General features: G+C 36.3%; 1 protein-coding gene across 2 annotated transcripts; it reads left to right on the top strand.

Annotated features, from left to right (window-relative positions):
• The first annotated feature begins 241 nt into the window (after positions 1-241).
• On the top strand, positions 242-11,670 carry LOC120776538 (longitudinals lacking protein, isoforms N/O/W/X/Y). 2 transcript variants are annotated; one of them, XM_040107276.1, is made up of 8 exons: positions 242-306; positions 1,771-2,194; positions 2,255-2,602; positions 2,742-2,934; positions 3,042-3,292; positions 3,361-3,469; positions 8,615-9,819; positions 10,652-11,670. In XM_040107276.1, the coding sequence occupies exons 2-8, from the start codon at positions 2,024-2,026 to the stop codon at positions 10,991-10,993; spliced, it is 2,619 nt and encodes an 872-aa protein (XP_039963210.1). In that variant the 5' UTR covers positions 242-306; positions 1,771-2,023; the 3' UTR covers positions 10,994-11,670. The 2 variants fall into 2 exon arrangements, with proteins under 2 accessions (XP_039963210.1, XP_039963211.1); XM_040107277.1 differs by lacking the exons at positions 8,615-9,819; positions 10,652-11,670 and adding an exon at positions 5,105-6,399.
• Positions 11,671-12,502: the final 832 nt, after the last annotated feature.

Below are 12,502 nucleotides of genomic sequence, written 5' to 3'. Positions count from 1 at the left end.
ATTTTCAGTGTTGACAAGCTGCGTGATTTAAAATTAATTTTCGTTTGTGAATATCAGAATATTCAACGTTGCAGCGTTATTAATTTATAATAAAGATTACTTGTTCAAGGTTTGTTTATGCTGTTTAAATTTAAATATATTTATTTATCTAATTTCTTAAATAAACAATAAAATTATAAATTCAGTTATTTGCGTACATCAGGCAGCACAACGCAAATGCTCATTACATAAAGAAACAGTTCCTCGGTGTTAGCTCTTGGTTAGTTCTCTTTTGCTCTTTTGCTGTGCTATCCTCTGAAAATCAAAGTAAGATACAGTTTTCTTCGCAACAAATTGAAAAAGTGCATATTTTGTATTTGTAAATATAATAATTCATAAAATACAGTTGTTGTGCATTTGAAATAATTGAATAAATTGTCTTTTGGGTATGCAATATAAAGAAAGTAAACATACGAAGACGGGCCAGGGTGTGCTGTTTGCGATGTAGCGAAAATTCTATGCGAACGCGCCATTTTGTATTTGGTTTCTTCATATTCCACACATTCTGAAACGTGTAAAGTCGGGGAAAAACTTCACTGAATATATACGTGATGTTTATTTGTGTTATTAGTAGAAAGTGTTTAATGAAGTTTATGCAATAGTCGCATAATGTAATAAGTATTTAAAAATAAAAAAATATATGTGTGAATGAAAAAAATCATTGAACTAAGTATGCAAATGAAGACGAAGACGAACATAGCACCCCTTCTGCTTCGTGTGTTCTTAATCGTCTTGCGCACGGTTGCATTTAGTAGAATGAAGCCGAAAGTGAATGAGAAAAATAAAAATGGATTATAGAAGAATTAAAGTTGGCTTATAACTTTTAAAAAGTAAAGTAAAGTAAAAATTTTAATAATAATTTTGTGATAGTTAGAAATATTGGTTATAGCTTGGCATATGCGTGATAAACAACAACTCAAACCAAATGGAGAACAATTGTAAAATTCATAATGTATACAGTACGCTTTTCCATGTATGTACATACCCGCCAGTGCGACAGTGTGACAGTGTTTTCACCATTATTCTTAAGTTTTCATTCATCAAAGTTCAAGGACTGAAGTGTTGAAGAAAAACTTTTCCATACTAGTTAAAACACGCTTCGTTTAATTATTAACATTTTAAAACTTACAAGAGGACATAGTATTTATCTATTTACATGTTGGTTATACAAAAAACAGTATAATTGATCTATAGTTAATAAGATAACATACAAAATTTATATGCTGACAAAACTAAACGTTCGTAAAATTAGGAAATGTCTAATAACATGCGTATTTATAAAAAGCACATAACAATAAATTTCATATATTAAGACTAGTGCAAGGAAAAAATTAAGTGTCGGAAAATTTTCATTGTAAAGAAAAATACGCGCAAATGACGTCATTCAAGGTCTTCCACAAAACACAAACGCATACTAGCAAAACTATTAAATTTCGTTACGTAGATGTTCTTTATTTGTTATTATTTTTCGTCTAATAAGAAAGCTGTGCTGACCGATAGCATAAAAGCTGGCGTGTCGTTATTGTTATTGTATTGCTTGAGAACAAATGTGTATACGCAGCAGAAATGACAAAACGGGGAGCAAATATTTGATGTCTGTACATTGACGAAAAATGTGGATTGTTTTAAAATTAATTCCCGTTTTATGTCTTGGGCCAAAAACTAAAAAATATAAAATATTCGAAAAAATAGTTTATATACTATATAACTACAGTTTTCTTTTTTATCTAGACCATGTAAAGAAAAGCGGGTATATCGAATTACGAATATCAAAACAAACATTGCGCGTTAGTACGGTGGTGGAAGCAGCATGCGTATGCGCTACTGAAGGAAAATCTAATTCTAGAAAACACTGCTGAACAGACAAAGAAACAATTTTTAAATACATGCTTCATTACTTTTAGTGGATAAAAAAGAAAAATAAACATTTATAGACGACCACAACGATTTCTTGCCGGCAACGTCGGTCAAATAAGCATTGATCATGTCGGTGCAACAATTTTGTTTGCGCTGGAATAACCATCAACCGAATTTCATTTCGGTATGTTCCTCGTTACTACATAATGGAACATTAGTAGACGTTACCTTAGCAGCAGAAGGACGACAACTTCAAGCTCACAAAATTGTCCTCTCTGCTTGCAGCTCATACTTTCAAGTAAGTTTTTAAAACTAATAAGAAATTTAACGAAATTTTAACATAATTCTTTATTCTCAGACATTATTTACATCGAATCCCTGTCAACATCCAATTGTAATACTTAAAGATGTCCAATATGATGACCTCAAGACTATGGTTGATTTTATGTACTATGGGGAAGTGAATGTATCACAAGAGCAGTTACCACACATTCTAAAAACGGCTGAGATGCTTAAAATCAAAGGACTTGCTGAAATGCCCACCGATCCTGCCAATTTAACTAAATCTGAAAGTAAATCATCGAATGAACCCACCGATTTAGTGGGTAGCGGTAGTACTGGCAGTAACGGCCAAAGTAGCAGTGGTGTTACTAGCGGTGGCATGGGTAGTAGTGCCGGTGGTAGCATAAATGAGACACTTTGGGAGGTAAGTGCATTCAAATGCGTACATGGATTGTACATATTTCCAATTCGCACGTAAATTTTTTTATTTGGTTAAAGTCGTTATAAATAAAAATTCGTTATTACGCTAAATATAAATGTAATCTGTTTCTTTGTCATCGTAGCCCCAGCACCACCATGGCCAACACGGTGAAACACAGTTTCAGTCTCATCCCCATCAACAACAACAAAACAGCCAAACGCAAACATCACAACAGCAGCAACAACATCATCAATTAAGACGCACTCCCTCACCATTAGGTTCGGGGGCTTCACCGGCAACTAGACGAAAACGACTTCGCAAATCTTCAAATAACGGTATGTTACAACAATAAAATACTGTAATATCTTCTGCTACATCTAAATTAATAGAAAATAATCGTTTGTCAAATGTTTCTATAATCATATTTAATTTCATATTTCAGGATCTGGCGATCGCACTAATTCGGACGAGCAACATAATACTTCTTTGGACAGTGGAAACAATACTGGTGGCATAAGTCTTACACAGATGAGTCAAATGTCGTTTGGAACCACAGGTGGTTCCATCAGTGGCATACCAACTCACACTCTACACGCTACAAAATTGTTAAAAGAATCGTCTAGCACCGAGGTTGAACCACATCCACAGGATGATAGCTTGGACGATGGTCATGGACACGTCCACATGCAAATTGTAATTTAAATATTGCTCATTATATTGAATTCTTCAATAAATAAACTTTATTTTTTTCATTAAAATAGAAACCTGAAGTTGACATGAGCAGCGTTCAGCAATCGATGCCATTAGATATTTCTGCTGCTACAACACCTTCGGAACATGATGCACCAAATTCTCAATCATCTCATTCTGGTAAGTAGTAATTATTGCATTTAGATTTCATAGTTTGCATGACGTAGGATCATAAATTTTAGTGTAATTCTTATTTATTATTATTTATATTATTATTATTATTATTTTTTTTTTTTTGATAAATGATTATTGGTAAAAACTTAAGCGTATCATAACAAATTTCCTCTAGTGTTCCTTGTAAGCTAGTATCGCGTTTTTTCAAGCTAAGTGAGAATATTTAGCTTGATAGTTTCATCGAATACGATTCGTAGTTGTTGGTACTCAAACAAAGATTTATAAGTGAGGTATTTGAATATATTTTTTTTTTACGAAAGGAACGTCGTTTCTGCACTATGCGGATTAAATTTTGGTAAATAAATTTATAATCACAAACTGTGTTATAGAATATTTTTTATGCCCAGAAGTTTGTAACAAACAGAAGTAAACGTCAGAGGCCCTATAAATTTTTTTATTTCCCGAGATGTCTTCGCCAAATCCATGTATGGATTATTGACCAAAACAACGGTACAATCTCTCAACAAATTGTTCAGATCCATTACAGCAAATAAAGGTTGCTATTTTTTGATTGATCAAAATCCATTCACACGACAGTCGGGTCTAAGTAACCGGAACGGACCCGGACATGGACCGAGTTGACAGGCACCATTCCTCAAAATTCCTTTAGAAATGATTTCTGCTGCTACAACAACAACCACCACATTTTTTTTGTGTTGGTATATTTTTTCTACAATTTCTTCTTTAATAACTCCCCATTTCAATTTGAAATATAAAATTTGCATCATAACACATTCATACCTTATATTTAGACTTGATTTATTGCATCATTCATATTCTATTCATAAAACCGGTAAGATATTTATAATTAATTTTTTTTAATATTCAGGCAATTACATATGTATAATTTAAGGGGCAAAAAAATAATTAAAAAAATTTATATAGGGTTTTATTCATAAAGTAATAATAACAATAACAATAGGCATAGGAGGAGAGTAACCTAACGGCAAATGTAAATGTAAAATTTAAATAAATGATTAATATAATAATTTATTTTACACTATATATATTTAAGATAATAGTAAGAAAAATAAAATTAAAAAAAACTACAGCTTTAAGAATACCTAAAGCTGATCATATTTTATAAGACCTATCTTGCTGTACTTGGGGATCAGGAGAGAGCTATGCACAGAGTCTGATCAAAATTATAAATTTTGTAATTTACCTCATTTGTAGCAAGCAAAGAGTGATCGTTGCTAAATTATATATTAACGAAACTTAAATAGGACTGATATAATGCTTTTGTTTGAAAAATATTTATATAAAGCTTGTGAAATAATTTCTACAAAGTTCTTGAGCGTAAGCGTCCCTTGTTTTTCATTACTTTCAAAGCCTCTGTTTCTCTCTCAATCCAATGGACGAGCCAATTTGTTGGTGTATATTTTGTGATAAAGTAATTGTAGTTAATACTTAGTTAGTTGAAATAACTTAATAACAAAAAACAAAAGAAAATATAATAAAATGAAAATAAAGTATTGCGATACACCAAAATAGTTGCACTTAATAGTGGTGTTAGTGAACAAAACAAAAACAAAAAAATACAAACCTCTCACACTCTCTTACTCTCTCTCCCCTTCCCAGGTCTGCAATGGACGGTCGTTGACTCGAACTATTCACGCTTTTCGCTATCGACTTGTCAGCCAAATTTGATTGGCAACGGCGGCGGAAATGCTGGTGGCAGCGCTGGCGCACAACAAGCAAACGCATCAGCAAATAACGATCAACAGCAACGGCAACAACATGCGCAGGACTCAGCTCAACAAGCCGCTGCTGGTCAACAGCAGCAACAACAGCAACAGCAGCATTTTCAACAGTTACATTATCAACAACAACAACAGCAGCAACAACAACAGCAACATCAGCAACAACAACAGCAGCAGCAACAACAACAGCAGCAACAGCAACAAAATACCGCAACCACTTATTCGCCACAGATTATCACAGTGAATAGCCTAGTCAGCAATTATGGTGGAGCCGGTGCGGCAGCACAAAACCTATCACCAACTTCACCCAATGAATCGAGCATGGTGCAATCGGTGTACAGTCAAGGTCCTACGCCCATACAATCACCAGCACATCCCAACGATGTGGCAGGCAATGCCTCTGGCAGTGGTGGTAGTAACATTTCCACCGCCAACGCCACGCCAAGTGGTGGTGGTGCCGGTAGTAGTGCCGGTAACGCCGGTGGTGCTGGCGGCAGCAGTAGCTCAAGTGGTGGAAATACAACTAGCGGCAGTGGTGGCAATCAAGGTGGTAAACGTAAACGTTCGGTCAACCCTCAAGGTGATGAAAATTTCATACGCGCTTTAGAGGCCGTACGTTCCGGTGGTATAGGTTTCTGTAAGGCTGCACGCCTCTTCGGCGTAAATAATCGTACATTATGGTTGGAATACAAAAAACGCGGTTACCCGGTATCGCGACCCAGCATTAAAGCACGTGTCGTTAAACAAGAACCAAATATGTCACCATCACCACCACCACAGAACACCGCTACCGATGATACGACCAATGAAAATTACGAACACCTAACAGCAGCAGTAGCTGCGGCTGCTCAATCAGCTGCATTGAATATGCAAATACCGCCGCCAGCCGACACACCCACACCATCGGTGATGTGTACACCACACCATACTGGCTCAGGTAGTGGTGCCGGCGGTGCACACCCCGCAATGGGCGTAATGAACTTTTTAGATCCGCGACATATGGACTTCTCTGCGGCTGGTCTGCATACAGTGTCCAGGCAGCGATATATTGATGCGACCGGTGTCGGTCCGGGCACCGGCACGGGCACAATCAACGTTAATCCGGCAGCTGCAATGAATTTACAAAGTATTAACTTCAATTCAATATAGAATTCAGTTTCGGGTGCAAACACTGCGACGACGATTTCGATGCACCTAGCAGCACAACAGCATCATCAGCAGCAACAACAACAAACGGTAGCAGTAGCCGCCACCACACATACACATCCAATAACAACAGCCATAATACAAACAACAACACATCCCACACATCATAGCATTGCTAGTGTGACTGGTGCGGCTGGTGTAGTAGGTGGTGCTGGTGGTGGTGGTGGTGGCAATCATACGGTATTGGCTCACTCACATCCACTGGCGCTCGCTCATAGCGGTGCACCAGCTGGGACAGCGCTCTTCATAACATGAACTTAAATGAAATAAACCAAAATTGGTCATCCAATAACCAGATAGTCATAGGCAGAAAATGGCAATACAGGAAATATAATTCAACTGAATCAAATTCATCGAAAAAGCAGCAACAACACATATAATACAAGGAGTTTTTGCGGTATACATAAATTGTGGCAGTTTGCGCTCCCGCGGAGCCATGGTTAATACCATTTTATCGGGTTGCCCATGTGGAAAGGTGGCCGTAACATTTCATATTTCTGTGCACCGCAAAAACACTGATGTGTAACAACTATTATTGATAACAAAGTGAAATAGATACACACGCGTAGAGCGTAAACTCGAAATTGTTTGAAAAAAATAATAATTCATTAAATACCCTAAGATCGTATGTAGCTTAATTAAGTAAATATTTTTTAAAAATTCTTGGCAAAATAATATATATATATATAATACATTTACAAGCATTACACACACATATATATATATATATATATTAAAATAATGTTAAAGTTATGTGTAAAGTTCGCAAGCAAAGAAAAAAATTACTGAGTTTTAAATTGTCATTTTATTATAATTTGTATATTAATTAATTTTTTCTTATATAAACAACAAGTTCTATCATCATTCATAGTTAGTGTTGGTAGTTAAAACTATTTGCAATCGTGAACTACAGTAGTGCAAAATGTAAATTGCAATTAAAATTCTTCTAACAAACACACCGACATCTCAACAAGCAAGAAGCAGCAATGCCACATCAAAGGCGTTCCTTAAGAAAAATTTTTGAGATCGATTTTTTTTGTAGTTTTAGGAAACAATTTTTTGTACAGTAAAGAGAAGAACAAGCAAGCGACCGTGAAAAAAATTAAAAAGAAAAAAAAACACATACATACACAAAGCACACCAAGCAGTGCGCCATCTTCTGATAGACTTAACTGCGTAACTATTTATTATAAAGAAAAAAATTTGTTTTTTAACTAAAAATAAGAATTAGATTGCATATTTCAAACCAGCGAAATTAAGAATTAAAGTATAAATACAAATGATATCCTTAAATTTAATAAATGTGCGATATACGTGTAAAGAAATAAATATAAATAGTTTATAAAAAAATATATACATGAGTTGGTATAATTTTACTATGTGTGTTAAATACTAAGAGTAGAATTAAATTGATTTTTGCACCGTGACTATAGATCTGTTGTAGTGCAGTACCCTAAACATTAAGGACTGATATTTTTTTTTATAAAATAACCATTCTGTTTAGTATTAGGTTAAGGGTTAGTAGGGTTAATTCGTGCCCAAGACCCCTTTTTATGATTTTTCCTTTTTTAATGAAATAGTTAAAATATATTTTTGATGGTACATTATAGTATGAAATTCGAATAATATTTATGAAAATTTCATGGAGAAATACTCCCCGAAAAAAATTAAACTTTCATCTACCAGTAGATTATCTGAAGTAAAAAACTAAATTTTCACCTTTTGGGGAAAATTTTGAAGGAAGTACACGATTTTTTGCGAAAAACGGTTAATTTGCTATTGTAAAATCAAAAATGTTAACAAAAAACCACTCCATGTAAATGATGTATAGTTTTCACAACTTTCGGTGTGGTATATTAGACCATTTTCGTATGGACTCTCATCTCAAGAAAATTCAACATCAACTAAGCGTTAGGCTCGAAGTATATTTTTCCAATTCGCAATTCCGACTGAGGGCTGTTATTTCGGCAATTTGAAAATACAGCCGAAGTTCAAATACGATGTTCATATGAAGATTTATAACCATATGCGTTGATAAAATTACAGGCGTTATATAGTTACTCGCTACTTTTTTCATCAACTTTTTCGCTTATCCACTTAGCAACAAGTTCTACATCTTCGATTTAGTAATCACTCAATTAGTACTTCTCGTTAACTAATTTGCAAACTCATTTATTTACAGATTTATCACAGCCGTCAAACGCTAATATGTCCACAATTGTCGCTCAGCCGGAATGTTCACCACGCGCTGTCAATATGGCGATGTCACCGTCACCTAGCAATCTACTCTCTCAACAACAACAACATCATTCTCCAGCGCAATTGCAACATCAACATTCACAACAACAGCAAATGGGCACGAAACGTAATCGTATACTGACACGTCAGCCGCGTGTTAAACGCGACAGTGATAGTCTTTCAAATGCTCAGGCTTCACCCGAACCCAATCAGGGATCTTGTGTAGATTTCGATCCATTTAGCAATTCGCCTGGTGGTAGTTCACATTCGAACTACATCGCAGCCCATGCACTGCAATTGCACACACATCCCAGTCACCATCACCTGCTGACAGTGCCGCCGCGTATAGAGCGTCACTCATCCGAACCGGCTCCGAGTTTAACACCATCCTCTCCACACTTGCTCTCTGTACCGCAGAGTACACCTTTTCTGATGAAACAGCATTCGGATCCATTACTGCCCACTCAACATTCACTTAGTGGCGCTGGCGCATTAATCGTCGGTGGTGGTGGTATTGGTGGCACAAATCCTTTTGCACCGCTACATCGTCAGTATTCACATCCACTATCGTGTACAACAACCAGTAGCGCTAACAACAGTGCCGGCACTAGTCATATCACCAGCGTTCCACTACAGCATTCACACCACATATCACTACCTGAATCAATGTACACGTCCGGCGGTTCACCACCACCTGTTGGTTCGTCGCAATATGTTGTGCCGCAGCAAATTGTGTCCAGCGGTAGTAGTGGCACGTCGAACGAGCCAGGCAGCGGTGCTTCTTCAGCCAGTCCGTCAAAAGTGCTCAGCATACCACACTTCACCACTACTTACATTGATGACAGCGATTCACGTGGTCGCAACAATTCACCCACTACTCCCTCATCCATGGGCGGTGTCCATACTAATACGTCAAGTATTAGTTCAGCACCATTGGAGCGTGTTCGTTCAACGGAGTCGAATACACCACCACCAACAGCAACAACAGGCAAGATTCGTAGCTCGAAATCTACATCTAGTGTTATGTTACCGGAACGAATGAGTAGTTTGCATCCTGGAACCGCAGCCATGGGCAGCAGTTCATTTGAACACTTACCTTCGTTGCGTGTCAAGAGCGAGGAATTGCAAAGATCAGTGTCTTCTCCACAAGTAAGTGCTTTTAAATGCTTTCACATTCTAGCAATGAATATATCACGAGTCGACGTTGCGAGTTTTCGAGAGAAAAGTTCTGCGAAAGATTTATGGTCCTTTGGGCGTTGGCCACGGCGAATATCGCATTCGATGGAATGATGAGGTGTATGATATATACGACGACACTGACATAGTTCAGCGAATTAAAAGACAGAGGCAACGCTGGCTAGGTCATGTCGTCCGAATGGACGAAAACACTCCAGCTCTTTAAGTATTCGACGCAGTAACCGCCTGGGGAAGAAAAGGAAGAGGAAGACCTCCACTCCGTTGGAAAGACCAGGTGGAGAAGGACCTGGCTTCGATTGGAATCTCCAATTGGCGCCACCTTGCGAAAAAAAGAAACGACTGGAGCATTTAAGATATGCCTGCGCATGACTAAATCTTACTACAACTTTTCAAACCCCCAGAGAGCGAATATGTGGACCAAAACTAATATTTTATGTTGTTGTTGTTGTTGCGGCAGAATTCTGACAGTCCTTGGCCGTATAAAAATCCACGCCCGTTCCATAGACCCGACTGTCGTGGGAACGGACTAATATCTTATCGAAAGCATCGGTGAATCTGTGAGATATATTATCGAAATTCTTGGAGAAGCTTTTCCGGATAATAGATGCATTTCTGTAAAAAATGGGTTGAATGGGGTCAATACTTTCCTTAGCTATACCTGAGTAATGTCAAAAGTTGATGCAATCTTGCCTAATCTTTTTCTGTCCCCAAATTTCCCTATATAGTGATTTCTGACTTTCCAACTTTGTTTTAAAATGCATTTATTGTATATCCCTCTTTTCAGACCTCTCGGGAGATCATCACTTTGGAGAATCCTCGTTCAAGTCATTGTCCCGTTATACGGCCCGGTCCGGCACTGGGCTGTAATTTTTGTTGGAACACTATAGACGGACATGGTAGAATTTTGCGGCGCAAAACCAAATACCACTGTCCCGAATGCCAAACGAATTTATGCATTGTACCATGTTTTCAAGAGTATCACGAGCGGCAAAACAATGAAGCGGCAAATACTTCATCCGGCAATGATGGCAATAGTAAATCTTACTCAGGTACCTCCGGCAGGAGTGGAAATAGCGGCAGTGGCGGCAGTAGCACGCGACTCTATTCCAAAACGGAATCCATTTGAAAGCGTTAAGTGTGCTGCAGATACTTTGAAAACTATTTATTGTTGAACCAGCAGCAGTGGCTGCAGGAGACCAAAAAAAAAATTGTTGTTTGTAAGGTGGGCCAAGTTAACCTTTGACTTTGGTTCAAAGGTGTTCATCTTTTAAGTCCCACCTTTAATTGAAAAAAAGAAAATGTTAATCATAATGTCTTAACTCCACTAGTGCAAATTGAATTTGCATGGAGTGCAAGATATCAATATTTGTATTCGAAAAACGAAAGAAAAAATTGCTGCAAATGTAAAAAACTGAAGAGGTTATGTACTTGAAGCCAGATTTGTACCAGCGTGTCATTTTGAAGAGAAGACTAGTTGCTGTGCAACAAAGTCCATTTTTAATGCACCAGAGCATGATGCATGATGAATTTTGTCAGTGCAAATGGTAGAAATGTACAAGGGCGTACACTTTTTTGTGAATCTTTTTTGGTATATGTATGTATGTATTTAATGAGCGTGAGCTTAGTGCTACATACGTTGTTTACGCACCAAGCATTGGTACAAAAGAAATATTTATATATATTTTTCACATATTTTATCTTTAAAATGAACAACTCACTTTTTGAATGTAAGCTGTTTTAAAAATGCAAAAGTAAAACTAAAACATATAGACAAACGTAGGTAGTCAAATGCATACTTATAAACTGGTTTTTGTTAATTGCTGCCTCACACAATTCCGAGGACACCCGCTCCAAGAGAGAGAAAATGCTGTTTTTAGAAATTTTTAGGAAACCATCTATGGCGCCTGATTTAAAAATCGCGTGCCATATCATTTATGCAGTGAGAGTGATGATTTGGTTATCGAATTGTGAAGTTAAAAAATTAATATAAACATATGGACATGCATGTATGTATGTATGTACTTGAGTTCTTAAACTAGACACATATTTATTGGCCCTTTGCTCCCCCGCGGAGCCACAGTATACAATATACATATTTATTTTAGGCTTTATAATTTACTTACATATGCGTAAGTATGTATGAATACATATATCTCCATATGAACTCTGGTTTAATCGTTGTTTTTTTTTTATATATACACACACACACACTTTTTTTAAAATAAAATTAGACTATTTTCCCCCGTTCAAATGTGAAGTAACAAATATTTTTATTTTTTCATTTTAAAATGACAATATGTGTAATTTTTAATACATATGGTACATAGTGAATGCTAAAATCATGTCAAGAATAAACGACCACAATATTTATGAAAAATATTTGATAATTTGATTTTGTTTTTCATATTTTTTTTTTAATATTTTTTTTAAATATTTTTTTCATAAATAATTTTTTTTCTTAAATATTTTTTTATTTAATTTTTTTGCAGTCTGAAAAATTTTCTTATGAATGTTTTATAAAATTTTATTTCCAAAGATTGTTTTTATAGCCGTTTATTAAGAATGTTAATGTTTAATTAATTACCGTATAATGCGCGCTATTGCAGAATAATACTTTCGGATGATCAAACTTGCG

Source organism: Bactrocera tryoni, chromosome 5 (assembly GCF_016617805.1).
Source record: "Bactrocera tryoni isolate S06 chromosome 5, CSIRO_BtryS06_freeze2, whole genome shotgun sequence".
In the NCBI taxonomy this organism is placed as follows: Eukaryota; Metazoa; Arthropoda; class Insecta; order Diptera; family Tephritidae; genus Bactrocera; species Bactrocera tryoni.
The sequence above is the reverse complement of the archived record's forward strand: the minus strand, read 5'-3'. Positions and strand labels throughout refer to the sequence as shown.